The following is a 25,554-nucleotide window of genomic DNA, read 5'->3' on the forward strand; positions in this document are numbered from 1 at the left end:
CACAATTGTCACTGTTCCAGATTGTCGCACTACTAGTCACTTTAAACTGCTTAAATTTCCCGCGTACGCTGCACCATTTGCACAACTGTCACTATACTAGATTATTGCACTATTAGTCATTTGCTTGAGGACTCTGCATCATTTGTACAACTGTCATTGTATCAGCATTACCACATTATTGGCAACCTTTCATTGGTAAAGGACTCTCTGTTGTGTTTTTATCTCCTAAAAGTATATTTTGTCACAATGGCTGTCTGTCTGTGTGCCAAAATGTCATCACAGCGCGCTGCAGGAGCCCACCTTGAACGCCACTGGTGATGTGCCACGGCTGCACGTACACAATGAATGGGTTGGTCGACGCACTGTGCTGTGGTAAGCTAGGTGTGAAATGGTCTTAATGGTTAGTTCAGGGGCCACAAATAAGTGGCCGGAGACCTGAATGCAGCCCGCGAGCCAGATGCTATTCAGAATCCCACTTTGCGCTTTACCACATAGGATGTTGTGTAAATCAAACCAAGTCCGCTATTGTAGTGCACTGCTGCAATAAATGTATTGTGCGTGTATGAATGATCAATAATCAATATTACTGGCAGAAATAGCCCAAAAATTAAATGGAGCCCCAAGGAGTTAGAATATTTCTTGATTATTTCTAACCTCAAATGGTGTTGTAATAACGAATCTGCTTGAATGGGTGACCAGCACTTCTTTACGTTACTCATATAGTAACTGGTTGTCATGCTTGGAACCCTGTGTGGCCAGGTACTAGAAATAGTATCTTATAATATGTAAGTGTCACTAACAAATAGTAGTGTTATGCTCAAGACCACACTATCTGATACCGAGTCTTGCCCGAGACCAGAACTCAAGACGAGACCAAGACTTTTGGAAGTCAAGACTGAGACAAGCAGAGACCAAGATAAAATCATAAAAATACATTTTTAAAAACCATCACAAGGTTGAACTGTTAAAGCGCATGTTCTCTTTAATATAAAATTTCTTATCAATACATTTGACAGCCAAAAACATGGTGTCTGCAACTCTTTCAAAGCACAACAGGTAAAAAAATATCAAATCTTGTTTTCAATTAAATTCTTGCAAAAAAATAAATCCTTGTATGTATCTAAAAATTAAGATTTAAAGAAAAGTTGGTTGCACTTAAGAAACATAACAGACTGCAGCATTTTGTGACCTAAACGTGCACACTAGGATCACATAATAATGCCAGTTTAAGGAGGAATTAAATCCTCTTTCCAGAAATACTCATCTCAGAAAGACAAAATTTGATTCACTAGTGTTACTTACACTTAAAGGTAGCTTATCTCTGTTTATGTTTTCGAGATGCTGGCTCATGTTTGACGTTGTCCCCGCCGTTTTAGTGAGTCGAAGACTGCTGTATTTGCACACAGGAGAGTGTTTTGTTTTGCATGTTGTTTTCCAGATGAAGTCTTTGTGGATGAGAAAGCCAAATGTAATTATTGTTGAGTGAACAGCCATGCCATCTGCCGGTGGATTCACAGCTTCCTGACGGGCAGCACACAGCAGCTGAGACTGGGCGACACAACCTCATCCACACGCACTATCATCACCGGGGCGCCCCAAGGATGTGTCCTCTCTCCGCTGCTCTTCTCTCTCTACACGAACAACTGCACCTCAACCCATCGAGCTGTCAAAAACTCCTGAAGTTTGCAGACAATACCACAGTCCACAGAAGTGCAATGGCTGGAGCTGTGGCCGACACAACTTGGAGCTGAACACGCTCAAGACTGTAGAGATGATCGTGGACTTTAAGAGGCATCCTTCGCCACAGCTGCCCCTCACGCTGTCCAACTGCCCTGTGTCAACCGTCGAGACCTTCAGGTTCCTGGGAATTACAGTCTCTCAGGACCTGAATTGAGTGACCAACATCAACTCCGTCCTCAAAAAGGCCCAGCAGAGGATGTAATATGAACTATGACAAGAGCATGCAAAATTGGACTCCACATCCTGGTCACCACCTCTTCCAGTGCTATCGATCAATGCAAACTAAAACAAGCACACATTCCAACACCTTCCTCCTTCTTGTCATTAAATTGCTAGAGGCTAAGTGACTCTCTGTAGTGTGTTTTTATGTCTCAAAAGTATTTTTTGTCAAATGGCTGTCAATTGTTGTACTAGAGCAGCTCCAAAAAACAGAGACAAATTCCTTGTGTGTTTTTGACATACTAACATTGCTGAGTAGATACGGAGCAGTGGAAAGGAGCGATCTTCACATTAACACTTTGGAATTAGAATGGAGGCCTTTTTGCAAGTCCGTTGTCATTTCACTGCAGTAAACCTCATAAACCAGTCAGGTTATCAAAAGTCGCAGTCTAATCACGTGTTGTTTCAACACTTCTGTGAACCCAGAAATGATGATGCGCCACTGAAGAGCAGCCTTTACGCAGTCATCCAATTAAAGTGAGCCTTGCTGTAGATAAGGTCATCTGTGCCGGAACGCACACAATGACAACCTGCTGATCTGCGGCACCTTTGAGGGGCTTTACAAAAGAGTAACACGAAACTTCAAAGTTATTTCCATATTGGTGTGCCGTACTTGGAATAGTAATTTCTACTCGGGCAACGCCGAAGCTTTGATGTGTCCTCTTTTATTTTTATTTCTTTACTTATTCAATGTAATGAGGATATGAAAATCATTCCACTGGTGCTGTTCAAGGCATACCCACGGTGCTGATAATGGTCTTCTCCAAAATAAAATGGACACAGGACATGTCCCACTATGATCATCACTCATCCATATGGAAGTTACACTCAGGACTCACATTAGACCTCACACACATCGGAATGCACGCACGCACGTGCACACACACAGACAAAAAATAATTTTGAATTTGACCTAGATGGTGAAAAAAATTTTTTTTTATAATTTTTTGACTGTGTAGTATATTTTAATAGTAACACAATCAGAGTTCCTTTGCACAGGACAAATGGTTGGAGACCTGTATTCACACCAACTATCTTTTTTTTGGAATTCTACATCAAAGGACGTCCTTTAACCAGTTATATGTATATTGGGGTTCCTGCTCCTCCCTGACAGAAACCTGTCTGGGATTTACAACCGGGGCCAGGTCTTCAAAGAGGACTGTTTTTCATTATCGCATCAAAGGGCCCCAGGGAGGGGGGGAGATTGACCAGAGTAAGAGACACCAGCTGGCGGGTGCGATTCCAAATATGGTCATGAGGAGCACCATCCTTCCGCGTGCACCCAGGGAGGGGCTAATTCCACGCCCAGAGAATTAAACCTTGATAAACTGAGATCCAGGGGTTTTCGGGGGCTTTTTCGTCATTCTGGCAATGTAAGCAGCTGTTATGACACTAAGGCATGTTCAATAAATCGAATTAGCCCAAACGCCAAGTGTCTGGAAGTCTTCATTCATCCTATGCTCGACGAACGTCAGAGTTCTCCCGGGTGACCTCCGACTCGGAACCACAGGCGAAAAAATCCACCACAACTGCCTAATAAGATTAGTCTTAGATGTTAGATGTTTCGCTTGGATAATAACAATATAGAATATAATAATATTTAAATGGTCTGCAATCTATGGTTTCATGGCAATTGACGCAAGACCCGCGTAACAAAAAATGGTGGTGTTTTAGGGATCGCTCGAACAGATTTATGGCATTTTAATTGAGGGAATCTGTTTGATATATGCGTAAATTGAGTTACAAGCTTGGTCAGGAAAGGAATTAAACTTGCAAGTCACGGTACCATTGTACAAACAAAAGTTTGGGTTCATCGCTGGCTGGGTTCCGCTCCCTGCCACAATGGGACCCATTGGTCCTGAGACAAATGGTCGCTTAACTAGCTGCAAAGCGGGCAAGGTCACAGCTTGACAGTCTAAGAGCACAATAACTCAGCACTTTGGCCGTCTTGCTGTCGTAGAGAGCAAAACTGGGGAGCTTTTTATTGCAGTCGTCAGGATCAATGTTTGCGTTGTTTACTATTCTTTGTTACACTAGAGCAGGGATGGCTAAACGTTTATTGGGCCGCTGCATATTCTAATAAGAAAATTTAACATGGCCCCCATGAAAAGGTTCAAGAGAGAGATCGAGAAAAAAAAGGTGAAGAAAAAGTGAAAATGTTGAAAGATTAGCACACTATTTTTTTAAATTCAAAATAAACATTTTGAAAAAGTTGAATGCTAACACACTTTGCTTGTTGTAAAAAAAAAAAAGTTATTTTTGAATTTCCATTTCACAGCATATTTGAGAAAAGATTTTGGGTTGAATTTTCAACGTTTTTTTTTTTAACCTATAAGTTTAGGCTTAGTATAAAAGTGTCAATTTCATTTAAAATAAATAATAATAATCTGGTTTTGTCATACAGGTATCCAGAAAATGTCCCTCTGACAGCGACTTCTGTTTGACCCAGCTTTTTTATCCACTTTGTCCATATTTGCCTAAGACTGCTCCCTTGAATGGTTGCCTCCGTGTAGGAGACCCACTTGTGATAGCACGCGTTTACTATGTTGGCAGCACTAGCTCGGATGCAGAAAGGGAAGGCGGAGATCTTCGCTAGTGATGTAGATAAGCTCGAGGAATTCAAATGAGCGGATTTCAGGCCTCTCCTCTTTATATCACATAAATCTCATGGCACACCGTCACAAAATGTATGAACACTAAAATGCATCTCTTCTCAATTTACTTACAAACGTACATAGCGTGAAATCTTGGCCTGTTTAGGTGAAGACAACTATTAGTTTCCTGCTGCATGAATGGCAACGGGTGGATGGATACACACATTTATTGTACCCTCTGCCATCTAAGGGAAGAACATTTGTTCTGCCTGTCAACGTACGGCTCTACCCTCGACAGATGAACAGACATTCTCAAATCTGCACACAACACATTTCTTTTATTAGCTTTCATAGGGATCATTGATCAAAGGGGGGAGAAAGAAAAAAGAAGAAAAAAAAGCTAGCATTGGCTCAGGCTTTTTATGCCTTCAGAACCTTTTCCTATAGATTTGCTAATGTGAAGTGACTTAGATCAAACAATTCTCTTGAATAAGACTATGATGGGGAATCTCTTGCTTCTCCGAATCTGTTGCATCTTAGTTAAGGAGCACCCTTGTTCACGTTCCACTTTACAAGATCCCAATTGCTCAAGATCTCGACCACGATTGACTTCATCTGTCTTTTGTTACACAGTCACCTGCAGTGGTTGAAAAAGGTAAGCCTATTTTGACTTCATAAGTCATGCAGTATACAGATATTTTTCAAATGTAGAGGGAGAAGATGTCCGAAAAATAGTTTTTTTACAAATACCTGAAAAATCTACTTAAGTACAATAAAGTATTTGGACTTTGTTACTTCCCACCACTGAAGATGAACCTCTTTGAGCTGAGGTGAATTACTGTAAATGCCGGACCAAATGTTTGTTACATTTTTGTTTTTTTTAACTAAAATGTTCCCTCACAAAGAAAACCACACTTAACCAAACAATGGTTTTATTTTTGTTGGTACATCTACTCATTTGACAATAACATGCAAAAATATAACAAACAACAACAAAAATGGTGACTTGATTCCACGAATACACAAAAAAGAAGTCAAATGTAGAAGTGAAAAGGCTGACAGAAACATAACACCTTTTCAATAGAAGGAAGATCTGTGCTTGGAATTTCGAAAAATATAACTGAGAATAAGACCTATCAGGGTGAGTACAGCCTCTTGCAGCTTGTGGAAAATGGGTGTGGGGGTGTCTCCAGCCATGACTGCGGTGAGAGAAGCGCCAACCGGCGGACTTAAGACTAATGTTCCTCATTGTCTTGCTTGTGCTGGCATGACTGCCCTTACAAAACAAGAACCGTTCAATCAAGACAGGCCCAATATTCTCTCGGGCCAAGAGGATTATTCACAAGAAAGAAAGAACAGCATTGGGGATCATCGGAGCTGCACACAACTTTCGCCGCAAAAAGTTATACATTTTCTCGTTGTTTCTTGCGGCTCCCTACTGGGTAGCCATTTTCCTGATGTTCATGATCAACCTCTTGCTGTAATCCTTGTGGTCCACGGGCTTCACATCCACCACCGTTGCTTTGATCCTGGACTCGTCCTGACAAAAAAAAATAAAAAAACAACAACAACAAAAAACAAATATGTGGTTATCAGCATCCCACCTACACACCCAATGCCTGAGACACAAACCTAACTAGGGTGTAATCCTTTTGTGACCCAAACCACTCAGTTCGATGAAAATGCATCACTATGTAACAATACCGTAAGTGCAAATAGAATTTACTGTATATGGCATAATGGATAACTGAAACTTCCATTTCGCCTGAACAAAGCGCTGAATGCGACAGACGTGCATAATGTGACAGCGAGCGAGCTCGAATGACACAAGTGCCGTCGAAGTTCAGCCATTATTCCCAGCAAGTAAACAGGTTGTGCTTGTTTTATTTCCATGAATTCCACCTCGCTGCAAAAAATAAATATAGAAAATAAAATCCCAGGCTTACATTTGGTCTGGTGCCCACGTTCAAGAAAGAGCATACTGCTCACTTACTATGATGCAATAGGACGCTACAGTATGTGTAGATGGCAAAAACGCAAAAGGGCAGCATGGTCATTTATCAGGCCTAAATGATGTTTGAAAAGTCCAATGAGCCGGACGTAAAAGAGCTTAAAAAGACTTAAGATTTCCTAGTTCCAAGAACCTTTAGTTATTAGTAGGTGTAGTTTCTACACCTAAAATTGGATATGAAGTGCAGGTCCAAAAGCCCAATTCTGATTTAATGCCTATATTATATACAATTTTTGGTCCGTCTATTTCCATGTACATTTCACACATTTGTATTGTTTGGACAGACGCTGGTATGTCAAGTTGGCATTTGGCAGGGTATATTTAGTCCGGGTTTAACCTGCATTCACAATGGGAGATGTCAGATAAATATCAGATGTTTTAACAACATTTGCAAGAGGCCCGAATCCAATCTGAAGATATCTGATTCCATAGGGTTTAGTTTTTTTTAACACTACCATGACACATTTCCTAATTCATGTAAATGAGTAATAGATGCCTCGCTATAATTGCCTATAGATAGATTTGCAATATTTTGCAAACAAACATTGCTGACTGCCTTGGATAGTTTATGTATGGACAATAGTTTTGGTTTCCATTTTGTGCAATGTATCTCTTGTACGCACACAAGCAGTACATGTAAGAAGAAATGTAATTACATCTCTTGCATGCTATTTATGTTAGATATTTCTATTTCCTATATCGACTATTGCTGGTGAAAAAGATGCAAATGTCCCTATAGGTGGGACGAGGTTATCTTACATTAAATAATAATATACTTTTAACCTACCCACGTTCTGAAGTGACATACTAATTAATTTCCAGTTCAGACGCAACATCCTCTATGGACGTGTATTATTTCATATTTACATCTCTAAACACGTATTAATTGGCCTGTTATTTTGTTGTTCGAAGTTGGTTACGCTCCTGGAAAATATGGTTCAGCCAAACCTATGTGACAAGTGTATTGTTTCACCAAATCACTTATTTTGATGCTTTGCAATTGCTTGAAACAATACCTTAGCAATTAGCATTGACATCGTCTTTGACGTCGTCTCCACTTATCCACTCCTTGTCCTCCCTTCGTGACACTTTTGTAAGAAGCACGCTAAGAAGTTTAGCTTACTCGCTACCAAGGAGGCGATGATCAGTGACTTGCAATGAGTTGACACTGGACACAACAAGAACTTTCGCTTCCGCGGCTTGTCAGCGGGGGTCACCAAGCAGCTGTTCAATGTGGATGCTCCGGTAATGTCAGACGCTGGATTTTTGTCCAATATCCAGAACAATCCGTGATTTCCGAAACGTACTACGGACGCTCTGTATCATTTGGCAGCTCTGCGACAAGCATGCAAATTGGGTTCACGTTGCTGCTGTAGGAACGGAAGGCCGCCGTGAACTGAGGACCGACTATACTTTTGTTACATTTGACTTTACAGTATTTCTTGAAGTTGTATGGACACTATTCCTATTATGGTTACTAAAATCAAACGACCTTCAGATATGTCGAGAAAGCATATTCACATCCTAATGGTGTAATGACAACACGCTTCTCAAAGGGGCAGCTATAAAACAAGTGAAGGTTGCCTCAGACTTTGTTCCAACTAAGTAGAGTCCAAATTACAATAAATAAAGAAAATTACATTTCAGAAGAAAATAGTGTGAATCAAAGTTGCTTGCTGAGTTTCTGCTCCATGTCAAGGTTCAATTTGTGAACCATATCACACTAATGAGCATATTGAAGTAAATGCTCCTTTTAAGATAGTTTCTGGTGGGATAGAGGGGCCATCCCAAAATCCTGAAAATTTGAAACTACTCTACTGTACAGAGGTGCCTTGACTTATGAGTTTAATTCCTTCCTTGACCATGCTCATAGCTCCAAAAAACCCCTCTCTCAAATCATCATTCCCAACTGAAATGATTGGAAATGCCATTAATCTGACCCAGCAACAAAGATTTTTGTTACATGTTTTTTAAAAAGAAAATTAGCTTCTACTGGTATAAGCGCCCTGGCCACCTGTAGGCTGTATTACATAGACGTAATACAGAGATTGGATCAGACTAAGCCGCATAATTATTAGTCACTTTACGTAGAACATTAAGATATATGCGTGTGAATATTTTAAATTTGTTCTGCATGTGTTGCTATGGCAATTTATAAATAGAAGTTGTTTAAAGCTTTAAAATTATGGCGAAATTGATGCAAGTTCCATTAGACCATCTATAGTTTTTTTGCATTGTGTTAGCATTAAGCTACCTGACCTTCGTAAGACAAAATGTGATTTGGTTAAATAAATGGGTAATTTTTGTTTTATGCTCAGTTAAAAGTCAACTTTAACTAGAAGTGGCAATAAACACTCAAGTATGCACTTTACCTCTTCTGCCAAACTGCTGCTGTTCCCTGCCGCTATTGCTAGCACTCCTGACAAGTTATTTTGCTCATAACTCAAAATGGCTCATATCATGAAAAAACTCTAATGTTGGGTCATTCATAAGTGGAGGTATCACTGTATTTGTCTTATCACCTTGAACAGAAAACTGTGATGTAGTTATGACTGTACATAAAACCAAAATATACTGTAATTGCTTCGCATATCTTTACTTATACGGATGGGATTAGTGTTAGTGTGTAAAATAAAGATGGGTAAAAAGGGTCAAACTGACCCTTGCATTCTTTGAATTTTTCTGTATGCGGCCTTTGGGGGGGAAAGAAAAAAAAGTTTGGACACTCGTTAGAACTACAGATGATGACCGTGGTGCTCACATCACATCATACCGAGAATCACACAATGGTTGGCCCGCAGTTCTGAAAAGCAGGCGCTTTTGCAGGTGTCCCTGTTGAAGAAGCGTACAGTTTTGGCAGCAAGACGGACACAGTGGCCTGGTCTGTGCGCCACAGGCGGATGCGGACACTGGCTGCGCTCCAGACTTCCTGCTCAGAGGCCCAGCCCAATCAATTCTTTTATGCACCACAAAACAAAACTCGATCTGTGTGACCGCGACAACGCTGTGTGTGTGTGTGTGTGTGTGTGTGTGTGTGTGTGTGTGTGCGTGCGTGAGGATGTGTCTGTGCGCGCGCACACCTTTCTAATAGTCATGGAAAATGATCAACATTGGCAGGCCAAATTACAGTGATGTAGCTATGTTAATGAATGGAAAACCAAAATGTTCAGTCTTTGTACAGTAATTATAGGTGTACATTTAGGACAGATGTGGGCAAAGTATGGCCCTGGGGCTAGATACAGTCAGTCATCCATTTAAAAAACCTAAAATGCGGCCCTTGAGCCCAAATATTGTTTGGTGCAGTAGGGGCCATGGAGTTGATACAAAGCACGTCACCGTAACAAGTTGTACTTACGTTATATGTTTCTAGCTTCACTCTATTGCGGAACACAAACGTGTTAAAGTTGGCTTGTTGGAAGATCTCGTCAAAGGCAGCTTCATCCTGAAAACAAATGTGAAAATAAGGTTAAATTGTGCTAAATAGTCATTTTCAGAGTACAAAGCAAAGCAAATTTGATGCAAGCTGATGTCACTTCTGTTGGCAATTTATTATTTTTGTGCAGCATAATAGCTCAATGCTGCTTTACCATGTTTGCTTTGGACTTGGTGCTCCACTATATGACCGGAGTCTGTCGATCTCAGAGCCCTACTGGGATTATATGCCATTATCATTTCTTTCATGTATTCAGGACCTAAACCATTTACTGATTTATAGACCAGTAGCAGAACTTTCAAATCTATTCTAAAGCTGACTGGGAGCCAGTGTAAAGACTTTAGAATTGGAGTAATATGATCTGACCTCTTTGTTCTCGTCAGAAACCGAGCTGCGACATTCTGAATGAGCTGCAGCTGTTTAATGCTCTTTCGGGGGAGTCTAGTCAGAAGATCATTACAATAGTCAAGTCTACTTGAGATAAAAGCAGGGATGAGCTTCTCCTGGTCTGCTTGGCACATACAAGCAGACAAGTCTGACAATAGAGGAGACTTCACGTCAGGAAGAGGATTATAGCTAAAAAATTTACCGAGTCCTTGAGCTGTCCCAAGTAAGCTGCGTTTTGGCCCAAAATAGCCTCGGCACTCTCCTGAAAGCAGGTCACCCACTGGTTGTCACCGTAATCTGAAATGTTGGCCTGACAAAAGCAAAAAGGAACACAAGAAGTTAGGATTCAGGAGTTCATTTTTACTTTGGTAATGAAACATGCAATTACCACTGCACTTCATAGGGGAGAGGGACCAAGCCCTGCCACCAATAGCAAAAACGCGTAATTGAAGCCTCGGCTAAAAGGGGTTATAATTGCCTCTTCATGCCATAAAATGGCGGCATAGCACTACTAGCCTATTAGAGAAGGCTTTGGCCTAAATGACAATCCTTCTCTCATTTCAACTTACTGTAGTTTATTTTCCACAAGATGGTGTCAAAGTATTGTATTTAAATATCAAATGAGGGTAATTATTTTTCTTGTGCACTTAGTTTTACAGTAAACTCCAATTAGGATGTCAGTAGGCCCGTCATGATAACTACTCTCGACTTAGTGCTCTGTAAATAAAATGGACACGATTGTGTTTACAGACTCGATAAATTCTTTGTTGTGGTGAGCCAGCATGTGGATCACACAGGGAGAAGACAGAGTTGGACGGCTGTGTTATTAGCCGCTATGGGCTCATGGAACGCCAGCGTACCGGTACATTTGCTGATTGTTGGCTCTCTCCAATACTCCACAGCCTTGCTCCATATGCAGCGCGTTGATACACATAAGACACTTAAGGGAAAGTTAGCTGTTTGTTGTCGCCAGCTAATGAGCTAGCTTGTGCGCTAACGAGCTTGCTTGCGAACTAACAAGCAAGCCCACGAGCTAGAGTTGAGCGAAACAGCTCGCTCCACCGTGGCGATGTCTTTTAAAACATCAGCTCTTCACTCTGCGTTCCTGTGCGTGTTAGTCCCTAATTAACATAACCTTAGTGGCACACGTTATTAAGCCAGTAGTTGACAACAGCGAATGTCAACGTATATTTGATTGACAGGTGAAGGGCTCTTTTTCAGCGGGCCAACCAAACAGTAGGCGGTTGACATGGAGACTTTTGTCATTCCGATTGAAATCATTTCGATTGAAGATCTGCGGTCAACAGTTTACATGTGACGTGATCTATTTAAATAAGGTGTATACATGATGTGCACTACATTTAATCAGAACAGTTGTGTGACATGCGCACGCCATGAACATCACATCATTTATCAAGATGGAGGTCCGTCGTCTATTCACCACAGTAGTTGGGACTGTTTTTATGTTTATTGAAAAAAAATTATATATATATATATATATATATATATATAAATAGTGAAAAACCAGATCTCCGTCGCATACGAGCTCTGTCGGGAACCGCCATATTTACGCCACCGCTGCATTCCGGTAACTGCAGATGCACCGCGCATTTACATCAAGACGAAGCCTTCCTGTGAAACTTAATGAAATTCCATTTGGATTCAGCCTGTTTATTCCGATTGAGGCTATTATATGGAACATTTTCATTCGGTTTGGACTGCGAAACCGGTTACAATCGGAATAGAAGGCTCCATATAAACCATTCCTCAGGTATCTTCTCACCCGCTAGAATTCTGTTAAACAAGGTGGTCAAAAACTCCACAGCCACCTCTTCAAGATGCTTCCGTACCTCCACGTTTGTCATTAGAACCAACTGCCTTTCCATTTTTCATCCTCTTTAGTGCCTTTCTAACTTGCCCCTTACTAATAATCGCTACTTCCTGGTCCACCATTCTTGCCTCTTCTACTCTTCCTTCTCTCATTTTCCTCATTGGATCAACTCCTCAAAGAATTATTTTTATCTTTCCAGCACACTACTAAAACCAGTGAACAGATTTACAGCTCTATCCTTAATCACCCTAACCTGCTGCACATCCTTTCTATCGCTATCTCTCTGTTGGCCAACCTGTATAGATTCGTTTCTCCTTCTTTAGTGTCCAACCTGGCATACATGTCATCATATGCCTCGTTTGGCCTTTGCCACCTCTACCTTCGCCCTATGTCGCATCTCCATGTATTCCTTTCTCCTCTCCTCAGTGCTCTTAGTGCCCATTTCTTCTTAGCTAACCTCTTTTCTTGTATGATTTTCTGTACTTTGAGATTCCAACCCCAAGTCTCCTCCCCTTTCCTACCAGAAGATACACACCAAGTACTCTCCTGCCTGTCTCTTTGATCACCTTTGTCGTAGTGGTCCAGTCTTCAGGAAGTTCCTCCTGTCCACCAAGACCCTGTCTCATCTCTTCTCGAAAAGCCGCACAACACTCTCAGCTTGCACCACATGGTTCTCTGCTCTGCCTTTGTCTTCTTAATCTCCCTCCCCACCACCGGAGTCATCTTGCACTCCACCATCCTATGCTGTATAGCCAGGCGCTCCCCTACCACTACCTTACAGTCAATAACCTCCTTCAGATTACATCATCTTCACAGGATATAATCTATCTGCGTGCTTCTACCTCCACTCTTGTAGGTCACCCTATGTTCCCGCCTCTTCTGAAAGAAAGTGTTCACTACAGCCATTTGCATCCTTTTGGCAAAGTCCACCACCATCTGTCTGTTCTTTTCTTGGATGCCGAACTTACCCATCACTTCTACATCACCCGTTTCTTTCACCAACATGTCCAAAAATCACGACTCTCTATCTGGGATGCTCAGAACCATTTCATCAAGCTCCTTCCAGAATTTATCTTTTACCTCTAGATCACATCTAAAATGTCAAAGATAAAACATGCCCTGTGGGGCATAGCCACTAATTACATTATACCCAACACCCTCAATTTCAAGTTTCAGCCTCATCACTCGACCTGACACTCTTCACCTCCAAGACATTCTTAGCTAACTCTTCATTTAAAATAACCCCTACTCCATTTCTCTTCCAATCTACACCATGGTAAAATAATTTGAACCCTGCCCCTAAACTTCTAGTCTTAATGCCTTTCCACCTACTTTCCTGGACACAAAATATATCAACCTTTCTCCTAATCATCATGTCAACCAACTCCTGAACTTTTCCTGCCATAGTCTGAATATTGAAAGTCCCCATATTCAGTTCGAGGCTCCGTACATTTCTCTTTCTGCCGAAGATCCCGCTTTCCACCTCTCCGTCTTCAACCCACAGTAGCTGAATTTCCACCGGGGTCCTGTAGGTTAACAACACCAGTGGCGTACGTTGCAAACCCGGGCCACGACCGATCCGGAACGGAATTCTTTGGCTGAACGCTCATATTTGTTTGGCAAAGTTTTAAGCCGGATGCCCTTCCTGACGCAACTCTCTGCATTTATCTGAGCTCGGCCTACAGTTTGCACTGGCTTGTGCCTCACATAGGGCTGCATTATCGCCATGAATGTAATTGTACTAATAATTTCTTGAAGGGACATAAATAATACAGTATAAAGTCATTAAATATGAAATAATCACTAAAACCCAACATATTATATCATTAATATACAGGGCCTGTCCAGGTTTTGACAGCGCCGCCACAACTTGACTCATGGTGGCCCACACAAAAAGACTTAATGTCAGCCCGTCCATAGTGAAGGTTTGTGTGGGTATTGGCTATAGTTGAAGTCATTCTTCAGACAGCAATCAAAAGCACCCCTTTTGGTTGGCGCCAAGTCGCGCACTCCATTTTGCCTCTTTTGCGTCACGACACGATGAATCAATTCCACACCTTCAACCAAAATCGATTAATAGATTACACTCATAACTGTGACAACAATTAAAGAAAGAGGAGATTGTGACAGTTACTGATGGTATAGTGGTACAGTCGCCTGACTTTGGTGCGGGTAGCGTGGGTTCAGTTTCCACTCAGTGAAAGTGTGAATGTAAGTGCGAATGGTTGTCCGCGTTTATATAGGCCCTGCGACCGACTGACGACCAGTTCAGGGTGTAGTCCGCCTTAACCTTGAACAGGATAAGCGGTATTGAGAATGGGTGGATAGATGAGATGGCGGCTTGATACCATAGAAATGATTTTTTTTTTTTTTATTTAAAAAAAAAAAAAAAAAAAAAATTCTTAAGTGAAGGACTGCAAGGATATGCTTATATCAGCCTCTCTGTGACAAGAAGTTTTCGGCTCAATCCAAATGGTGACACCTTCCTTAAATAGCATTTTAAAAAGAAAAAAAAAACAACTGCCGTTTCGCTTCATGTGGATGCAGTATTTTAGTGCAAAGTCTATCATCCAGACCACAAAAAAAAAAAAAAAAAAAAAAAATATGGCGGTGGCCTGAGGGAGCCCACTGCTGAGACACTCACAGAAAGAATGAGGCGGTACTTAAAGTTGGGGAACTCTTTGTCGCACTTCTCGCAGCGGAACATCCCGTTCTGCTGGTCCACCACCTTCTTGTTGCAGTCTTGGTTTGGGCACGCCTGGTAGAGGCAGTTCTCCTTGCGCAGGTACACGATGGTGCCAATACAGGTGTAGTAATCGGCCTAAAAAATAGGCAAAAACACAAATCATGACGGGTGTCAAAAGCGAGTTTCATACATACCAACAATTGGATTTAAGCAATTTCCCCCTTTGGGGATCAGTCAGAAAAGGTTAGATACCTCTAAAGTAGTGTTTCCCAACCTTTACTGAACCAAGGTATAGAATTTTATATTAGGAAAACCTTAAAACGCATCACCAAACAAAAATGTAAATTAAATAAGTGGATACACAGGTTATGTAACTTATACCATCCAGTGGAAGGTATAGCTGGCATAGACAGATGAACAAATAAGAAGAGTCATTTTCAGATAAGCTAAGAGTTAGCATAGTTTCTTGTATTTCTTCTACTACTCTTTGTAATTCCCATCTGCACCATGCTACCTCTCACAGGCCAGTCTTGATACCACGACAGATGTTGCTATGTATGCGGTATGCTGTTTTGGTAATTAATTAACATCTTTAAAATCGGTGTGCGTGTACCCAGCTTGAGGTCTTTCATGATCTTTCTATGCTCCAAGCATAGCGCATAAAGAAGAGTAGAAAACACACGAGAACGAATGACTTAAGGTTTTTGTTTTTTAGCACAAAGGGTGCCGTGTTGGTGTAGCACAATCCTAGTGGCACCAATGCAAATGAGCGCTTGCTGCCTCTGCAAGCCCAAGACACTGCTGCACATAAATAGCTTTTAGGAAACATCCCTCATCGGCATGGAAAATACCCAAAGCAGGAGAAATGGATTTCACATTCATAAATAGATGAATATGAAAAAGAGTGGAGGTGCTGAAATGAAGGATCGACTACAGAAGGATTTACTACAGATAGATGCTAATAAGTGATTGTTCTACACCAGTCCATTTATCCAGAGGAGCTTTCTGAATGTGAGACATCCCCGATGTTTGACCTGAAGGATGTCCTTGCTGTTCTAGTTCATCCAAAACAGTTGGAAGTATACAATTGTCCATTAGGTCTTGCCATGATTAAGATTAAGGATTTTTCAGACCTATTTAAGGCCAGCCATCCATCCAACCACTCACCAATTTTCTACTGCACGTGTCCTCATTATGGTCGCAGGTGAGCTAGAGCTACCCTAGCTGACTGGGTAAGCGGCGGGGGACACCCTCAATCAAATTTAAGACACATCAGTCACTAAATGACCAATAGAAGAGGCTGGTAATAAGCAATGTGAATTTTCTTTTTTATAAGAATTTCTGAAATATTTTTTTTATATACTGTCCTAATTTTATTTATTTTTTTAAGACAATTGAATTGATTGTTGGTGGTCCCGCCCATTCCTATCCCTGCCGTGCTACAACGCAAAACACTCATTGCAAATTTGTCTAATACTTTATAAACACTTCAAAGGAAAACACTTTAGGCCCTAATTGTGGAAAATCTAACTTCAAGAGTTTAAGCATCCGAAGACACACTGGTTTGTTGAAATTACTAATGAAACTCAAAATGCATGGTTGTAGACCACCAACCGTTTGATATTGTAAATTAATTAACCCAGTAGCTAATGTAAAGTTCATGCCAGAGCTGCTCTAAATTAGTAGCACTGGTAATGAAAAAAATTGCTAAGCAGAAAGTATATGTATCAAAGTTGTTCAAAACATTCCGACGACGGTGAAACAAATAAAATTATGGAAAAAAAAACTGTAACTATAGAATTTTTGGCTCATGTTGAGATTTCAAGTACTGTTCCAATCACACAATTTGTACCAAATAAAACTGACTTGTGACCTGGGTACAAAAATGGTCTGTGGCGGCAGTCAGACAACGTGCCCCCTCACTGGGGTACAATAAAAAGGACTGCCAAATTCAAACATCTGAGGCCCAGCTTGTTGTAGCACGAGTGACATTTAACCCTAATTAACGTAGTGCAGAGAACAGAAATTTTAATTTAGATAAACTGAATTAAAAAAAAGGTATGAAGTGTCAGACCTGACAAAGTTGTGAGGGGCTGGTGCACAATACAAACAGCCCACGCCATCTTTTCACCTCTCAAAAGAGGTGGCATTAATCAAGTAAATCCCTCCTCAATTAGTGGGACGCTGACCGAGGGAGGTGTCTTGGGAGAAGGAACAGCGTTTGTTTGTCGCCAAGGTGGCTGGTTGCTGACAGAGGGCAGGAACTGGGCACGTGGAGATTGCTGCATTGACACTTGGTGACAGGCGCAATTAATCGCACCAGACTTGCTTAGGGAGGTGGGGTCTTTAGAAGCCTTGACCACAACGACAGCCTCGGCTCTACTCCTCTGTCATCACATGGGAAGAGTGCAAGCTTCCATAGGCCAAGGTCAACACCTTTTCCTCTGCGGAAGCATGAGAAGGCCTTCACCTGACAGCCAGCTAAATGCTCAGTCCCTGTGCAGACAGGGAAGAAATACGAGGACGGCTTAAGTAGCATTGTTGGCCTCCAGATGACAGAAGAGCTTTAAAAGGTAACTCAAAAAGAAGCTTAAAAGGTGAAGCCATAAGTCATTTACTACAAGTGACTGGAAATTGGTACACTGTGGTGGAAATGAACTGTTCCACATGGTAGAAACAAGGCTTAAAGGGTGGAGACACTAACTTAATCCCCTTCACCATATTGTGATTTTTAAACGTGTAGCACATGCTAATTCGGGTTAAACGGCATCTGCTAATACCTCAGCGCCGACCATCATTTTCCGCTCCAGTTGATTTATACACTTCTGCAAGCACCATTTCCCTTTGCAGTACAAACAAGCAGCAAGGAAATTAAAGAGCACATATTATTGTACTTATCCACGGGCGGTAATTTCATTACAGAAGGCAAAGAAGGGTGCAGGGGTGGTCTATGTAATCGATAGCAGAGCTAAATGTGACTTTCAGCAAGAGCAAACAGGCAGACTGAGAAGACAGCAGATTAATGAGCTGGAAGAAGAGAACCTTTTCAGTATACATAGCTGCTTTTGCAGCAATTTAATAAGTTAATGATTATAAAGAATCATTGGGGCTGCTGGCAAGGTTACACAGAGGAGAGACTACACACCTACACTGTGCATGTTGGCCTTCGCGTTTCACATTGAGAACCTTACTTCAACATTCTCAAGAAAGGGCCGCAAATGTCAATAAGTCAAAATGCATCAAGGCCTCGTACCTTCTCTCCATGTCCCAGGTGCTCCGTCTTAACATCAGACAGCGTCTTCCAGTTGGTGTTTCCCCCGCCGCTGCCGCCTTTCAACTCCGTCAGAGACTGTCCATCTATGCCATGCCCTTCCTTGTCATACCTGCACAACGGCGTACACTTTAGTGTTAAGTAGTGAGGAGTAAAAGAAGCTGAAAGATAACATTTGATCTCAGGTGACTCATTAAAATTCAGTGTTCTTGCTCTGACTTAGAGAAATCCATAGTCACAAATTCTGGAGGTAACAGATTTTGTCCATTGCAAAGGGGGCGTTTTGAATTCCAACCGGACACTATCATTCTGTCTGTTGTTTTCGGGTCCGTTAAATCAAGGTTCCACTGTACATCTTGTCAGGAAGAGTGCGGTCCTATGGGTCCCCCTGGTAGTGTTGACATAAACCGGTGACCACCTCCATCACTTAAGTTGCCCATCCCTGGAGTATGCCAGAACCATCAAAACATAACTATTCATGCCTGCTTCCAGGTTTTAGTAAGTTTCTTTTTCGACCCAATTGGTTGGTTTGGGCGCTTAGACATATTGTTAGCCAAATTGAGGCATTGTTTATTAGAGCGGAGTGTGTGTTACTTCAATACATTGGAACTAAAACGATCCTTTCCACCCGTCTGTCAACCAGCAGAAGAAAGCCCATTCATTTTTCTGTGTTGTTTGATGGGTTCGATGAGAGCCAACCAGCACCAGAGAAAATCCTTGAGAAATAAATCAAGGGGGATAGAGATGCCAGCCAGGGTCAGCATTGTTGCAGTCATATCAAAAAACCCATTTTCGCACAGTGTCCCCTGTAATCCAGGGAAGACAACAGCAAGAGAGGGGGGGGGCAATATAAAACGGTTTCAGAGATCAAACGTGTTCAATAATGTGTTGGGCCACAAGACACAGCAATGCACGGGTCAGGTTGTAAATACATGCCTTGACTAATTTAAAGCATCCCTATTAATGCCGCAGTGTTTCCGAGGCAACACACCAGCTGCCAAGTTCCACTTTTTGCTGACTAATGCAGGCAATCTGATTTTCACACGCACAGGCTTTCCTTTAAATTGTGTCAGTGACTATCTAGTGACGGTGTTATCCTGATTCGTGGAATGACACCACATGGATACACAATAAGTCCTTGCTCGCCATCCAAGGTAGGTGTTCAGTGGGGGAGTTCAACCCAAAAATGTGCGTTTGACGTCAAATAATATTTAGAGGTCAAACAGCCATCGTGGGTAACCTCATGCAATATGTCAACTCTTCAGATCAGTGAATATGTTGGTTTTTAAATCAGTTTGAACTTGAACCTTTGTCTCTCGTCTATCCTTGTTTTAATAAATGCATCCTGTTACTTCAATCAGTATAGCATCAGGGGGCGAGCCAGATCAACTCAAGCCGGGTTGGCGTCAGGAAGGGCATCTGTCTGAAAAACCTATGGCAGAACTTTTAAGAAAATGAGACTTAATACAGGAGAAGGCTCAAAACAGTAACTAGATTGTTGGTAAAACACACAATCAATTGCATCAGTGTCCGGGCTGCACATAATGAGAGACAATGCGAAATGTGTTGGTGTGGGGGAGTGGGTGCATCACAGTCACGCAACAGCGCCCAGGATGGAACAAATTACAACTGGAAGAAAATGTACAGCTGTCATTTGGAAGCGGGTGAGACAAACCAGCCCGCGCCAGAGGCGCAAGTTAGACGGCTGCAGGTTGTCGGACGCGTGTACGCGCCTTACACGAGTCAAATGTCAGCATGTGAAGGGACGAGGACAGGCAAAAGCACGAGGAGGAGAGGGCTCCGTAATTGGCCTTATCACAACCCAAATTACCATCATAGCTTGGGTTACATGTTTACACCATGTTGTCAGACACAAATTGGAAAATAAATCCAATACTATACACCAGCCATTTCAAAGTATGAGCCCTGCGATTGGTCCAAACTTGCTCTATTTCAGGCATTTGGTCCTTGTGACTTTTGTATGTATCCTGTTATGGTAGACATGTCCACCCAATTTCATGTCAATCCGTGACGACCGAGTGATTCCAAGTGAGTTTGCGGGCATGTCGAGGTCCTCCAAAATGGCAATGCTTTTGTTGAATTAATGATTATCAATAGTGAACATACTGAATCTTTATTTCTTACTCTAGGTAGAGTTACAGTAAAAGTGTTTAATATCCAGAGTGAACAGGCAGTATAACATGGACTAGGACCTGAGCGAGACAGAGAGAGTTGTCCAGACTAGCAGTCAACTACATGCGTGAATGCACTTACACCAAGTTGCCACCACACTTGAATTTTTAACAGTTTTCTCATGTACATGGGAGGAGAAGCATAAGAAAATAGTGTCCCTGATCACAAATTCAGTCAGTCCTGCTCAAAAAAACATTAGGATAAAATAACAGCAGAATGGTAATGAAGTGTGAGGGTCACTGGGCTTGGTTGTATGCACCTTGCATCTTTTCCTATCACGGCGGAGCAGTGAAGGACTGGAGTGACGGCAAGGCTGACAAGAAGCGTCCGCTTGGCCTTGAGTGGAAGCTTTGATGCCATCCGCATGAGGAAGTAAACACCATAGCACGGCTGAACAGCCTATGTTTGGGGCTGCAAGTGATTGAGGTTGTTTTCTAGACGTGCTGTTGCCACCTACTGGCACAAAACACCAATGAACGTGTGGGTTTAACAAGGAACATGCAGCCTGTTGAACCACTGTTGTGCATTAACTAAATCCAGGAATATTCTGCAGAGGTGGGCGGGAGTGTCAGAGCCGTAACAGAGGCGTGATGCTGGTCATGTGAACAGGAATGCCACAATGCCAGGATAGGCGTGTGAAATGGAACACCCAACAGTCACTTCTTTCGCCCAGTTGTTTGGAAAGTATTTGGCAGAATTCTTTAAGTATTAGTAGTGTAATTCTGGGATTAAGAGTTGCCACCAAAGACTAATTGCTGTAGGTTACTTTCAAGATGTACTAGAAAGGAACATGAGAGAACACAGACCTGTACTCAGGCCGAACAATCTTAATTTGAATCAGCACAATATACTTACTTAAAGCCAGCATTTCCCCCAGTGGTTGTTCTGTGTAAATGGCAATGCCGCAGATTGGAGGAGACTAAGCCAATCAAGAAATTGGCCACCTTCAGATTTAGAGTTGAACTCTTACGCCAGGACAGGGGTGCGAAGTTTGACACCAGAGTCTAACATGAACTGTCCATTGCGTTTAAAGCAAATGTGACTGTCAAACAAGTATTGCAGTGGGCCCAAACCCAAAAAGTACCATTTTCGATGACAAATGGGATTTCACTTCACTATCTTCAACATACTCAAAGCATCTTAAAACTGTCTCCCCATTCACCTACTTATGACACACTATCTGGAGGTTCAGTATCTTACTCGAAGACATCAACATGGTCACAAGGGCTCAGGATCAAACCCACAACCTTTGGGCTGGGAGATGAGCACTTTATCACCTGAGCCATGCTGCCGCTAACTTAGCGATCCCTGTCACGTAAAACGTTAAAACTTTGGTGTGACAGGTAAAGGCTAATGTTAAGGCACTTGTATTCAAGCACACTGGTGTGTCGCTACTCGGCTGCATCATGATACCGATAAAGTATTTTTTGTGTAACCATACCAACAAACAAAGCAGCAGCAAATAAACTGCCTGTTAAGCAGCGCCACTAATACCTTGGCATTTGAGTCAATAACCAACCAAGTCCTCTGACAAACGTCCCAAAGGCGTGTGCGTGACGCCTCGGGGCAAACAGCACAATGGGTGAAAGGAACGCGCTGAAAGAGTTGAACGTCTTCTGAGTGTGACTGAAAAGAATCATCACAAGAGTCATTGGGATCTTAATTGATTTGCACCCTTGTTCAGTTTTCCATCACGGAACAATCAAAGCAGGGACACTGGGTGTGTGGCGGCCGCACTGAGACCAAGGATTATTAGAACTGCAACAAAGCACAAAGGCCTTGCAAAGTCTGAATGAAACAGCACAATGGAGACAATGAGCATTACCAGACTGTATGAACTTAAGGTAGCCTCAGAATAAGGAACCTTTGCAGTCTTGCACATGAGTCGTCTTCACGCTAAAGCCACGTTTTCTGAAGTTCAGAACAGTAAGACTTGATTTGGCTTGTGGGCAGCAACACAATCAGTGTGATAGCTTAGTGTAACGTAGCATAAAGCGCCAATGAACTCAAGGACATAAGGGGAACATGACGGTGCAGGAAATTCTGACATTATCCTTGAAGAACAAACAAATGACTTTTGTTTGTTCGCTGTCATTATCCATAACACAGTTGAGCTGTTTAAAGACAACTCCATTTAAGTCATATCGTTAAGAATTTGGCTGGATTTCAGCTGAGTAAGCATCTAATGAATAACTCACATTAGGGCTGCACAATGAATAAAATTTTAATTGTGATCGCAATTTTGGCGGCCACAATTAAATGAGCCTGATTGTCGGCGATTTTTTTTACATTTAATAATAATAAAAAATAAAAATAAAAACAATCAGTGAAATTGCTCCAAAGCATCTGGCAATATGGGGTTCCCTGGTTTGGAAACAGCTGGTAGTGAATGACTGTGACATCCCACTGACTTTTGTTCTGAACAGAAAAAGACAACTTTCCCTGGATCATTTTGTTGTGCCAAAATAAACCAAGGAATTAGAAAAGAGAAAGACAAAAAAAAAAAAAAAAAAAAAAAAAAAAACCACCTAAATCAGAATTTTCCCCGCATTATGGACTAAGATGACTATGAGGAGCTATAGTCCTCCCCTTTTCCTCTTATTTAGTGTGTTATTTCTTTATAAGTGTCTTTACTTATTTTTGTATTGCGCTATATTTATTTTCAACCACACAATGATAAAGTTAAAGCATAACTTAGTTCTGGGGCTGGAACAGAATGATTGTACAGTGGAACCTCGATTTAAATGGCTTAATAGGAGCGGTGGGTCATCCGTTACAGCTGATTGTCTGTTATATTGAAGCACTTTTTTGTGACTATATGCACCCATATTACTGTACAGTACAAAATTATTTGGTTAATTTGTATTTCTTGGCCTAAAAGTTCCAGTACAATATACCGTAAAGTTATTGAAGATAAATATAAAAAAGCTTCCAAATGTTTGAAAAGTTGTTTTTTTTCCATCCAAATTGACCACGCTCGTGTGCTTGCTGTCGTAGTGACTAGTGGCAAGTCAAGATGGGGTCGCTTTCATGAGCCGAGAGGAATTACTGTGCTTCCTTTTTTCCGAAAATCGGTTTAAGGTTAGATGCCATAGATGAACAGCCTAACAAAAAAAATGAATAAATTAATTAATTAATTACTGGACCAAAAATAGCGTGTTCTAGACTCCAGAGACTTGTGTGTCATATTCTTCTAAAACACCATCGCCATGCATGCTCTCTCTACCCAGAGCACCATGTGACAAGACAGAACTCCTGCCATCATGGCTGCCATGTCAATGCCTTGTTGAATGTCTCCACATTCAACATGGCCACCATATGGCAATGCTTTGCCTTTGATGGAATTTTGCCACATTCAACATGGCCGCCACATAGGCACATGCTACTCTGTTGGCTTGACCTAGTCATATTGTATATTTGTTACCCGAAAATACATGTACGTGTGTCCAATTCTCTGCCTGTATTGCGCCCCAGCACCAGTAAACAACAATGGCCAATTCTGAAACTAACAGACTTTGTCAACGACAGTTTAACCAAGATGGCGCCTACCAGTGTGGTTGCCTCGGTAACGCGCTCTCTCGTATTGTTTTTGTGTTTTTCGTCCGTCTTTGGAGACCTTACATGACTCACTTACACAAGGGGAGACCTGCTAACCATCAAGGAGGCTACTCCGGACTTTCAGTCACCAACTTTCGCAAATCCGCTCAGTCCCCCCCACCCCCTTCACTGTGCGAAGCCTACAGTGAAAACAGTGAAAAAGTTGACCAATGAAGCAAAGATGGAACTTCAGAGCTGCTTAGACTGGAGTGTCTTTGAAAATTCAGCTGGCAGCCTGGATGAATATACAGACACTGTTACATCCTATATCAGTTTCTGTGAAGATGTGCGTGTACCAACAAAATCATTTCGCACATTCAACAACAACAAGTCGTGGTTCACTGCTAAACTTAAGCAGCTTAGGAGGATGCATATCAGAGCAGGGACAGGACCCTGTATAATCGAGCTAGAAACCAGCTGACTAAAGAAATTAACATTGCAAAGAGGAACTATGCAGCAAAGTTGGAAAAACAGTTTAACGCTAACGACTCTAAATCAGTCTGGCATGCATTCCAATCGCTGACTAATTACAAGCGACGATCCCCCCAAGCTGAGAACAATAGCACACTAGCCAACGACTTGAATACCTTCTATTGCAGATTTGAAAAGGACAGTTCATGAAGTCCTTTGAACGTCTCGTGCTGGACCACCTCAAGAGTGTCACAGGTCCCCTGCAGTTTGCCTACCAAGCGAACAGGTCTGCGGATGATGCAGTCAACATGGGACTGCACTTCATCCTAGAACACCTCGACAGTGCAGGGACCTACGCGAGGATCTTGTTCGTGGACTTCAGCTCAGCGTTCAACACCATCATTCCTGAACTCCTTTCATCCAAGCTTCTCCAGCTCAGCGTCTCACCTGCCATCTGCCAGTGGATTTACAGCTTTCTGACGGGCAGGACACAGCAGGTCAGGCTGGGGGAGGCCACCTCATCCACACGCAGCATCAGCACTGGGGCACCCCCAAGGTTGTGTCCTCTCTCCGCTGCTCTTCTCTCTCTCTACACGAACGACTGCACCTCAGCGCACCCGACTGTCAAACTCCTGAAGTTTGCAGATGACACCACTGTCATCGGCCTCATTAAGGACGGTGACGAGTCTGCATATCGAAAGGAAGTGGAGCGGCTGGAGCTGTGGTGCGGCCGACACCACCTGGAGCTGAACACGCTCAAGACTGTAGAGATGATCGTGGACTTCAGGAGGCATCCTTCGGCACAGCTGCCCCTCACGTTGTCCAGCTGCCTTGTGTCAACCGTCGAGACCTTCAAGTTCCTGGGAATTACAGTCTCTCAGGACCTGAAGTGGGCGACCAACATCAACTCCGTCCTCAAAAAGGCCCAGCAGAGGATGTACTTCCTGCGGCTTCTGAGAAAGCAAGGCCTGCCACCGGAGCTGCTGAGACAGTTCTACACAGCGGTCATTGAATCAGTCCTGTGTCCTTCCATCACAGTCTGGTTTGGTGCTGCTACAAAAAAGGACAAACTCAGACTGCAACGGACAATCAAAACTGCTGAAAGGATTGTCGGTACCCCCCTACCCACCATTGAGGACTTGCACGTTGCCAGAACTAAGACAAGAGCGTGCAAAATCCTC

General features: G+C 42.3%; 1 protein-coding gene across 2 annotated transcripts in view; it reads right to left on the minus strand.

Moving 5' to 3' along the window:
- Positions 1-5,479: 5,479 nt before the first annotated feature.
- Positions 5,480-25,554, minus strand: part of rpa1 (replication protein A1) — a 34,181-nt gene continuing 14,106 nt past the window's right edge. For both annotated transcript variants that reach the window (XM_061682419.1, XM_061682418.1), the window contains exons 13-17: positions 18,155-18,284; positions 14,860-15,036; positions 10,587-10,694; positions 9,920-10,006; positions 5,480-6,093 (exon numbers count right to left, since the gene is read on the minus strand). In XM_061682419.1, the coding sequence (XP_061538403.1) occupies positions 5,989-6,093; positions 9,920-10,006; positions 10,587-10,694; positions 14,860-15,036; positions 18,155-18,284 (607 nt within the window). In that variant the 3' untranslated portion in view covers positions 5,480-5,988. The remainder of the gene's footprint in view (positions 6,094-9,919; positions 10,007-10,586; positions 10,695-14,859; positions 15,037-18,154; positions 18,285-25,554) is intronic.

The sequence above is a fragment of the Phycodurus eques genome, chromosome 7, assembly GCF_024500275.1.
Source record: "Phycodurus eques isolate BA_2022a chromosome 7, UOR_Pequ_1.1, whole genome shotgun sequence".
Classification (NCBI taxonomy): Eukaryota; Metazoa; Chordata; class Actinopteri; order Syngnathiformes; family Syngnathidae; genus Phycodurus; species Phycodurus eques.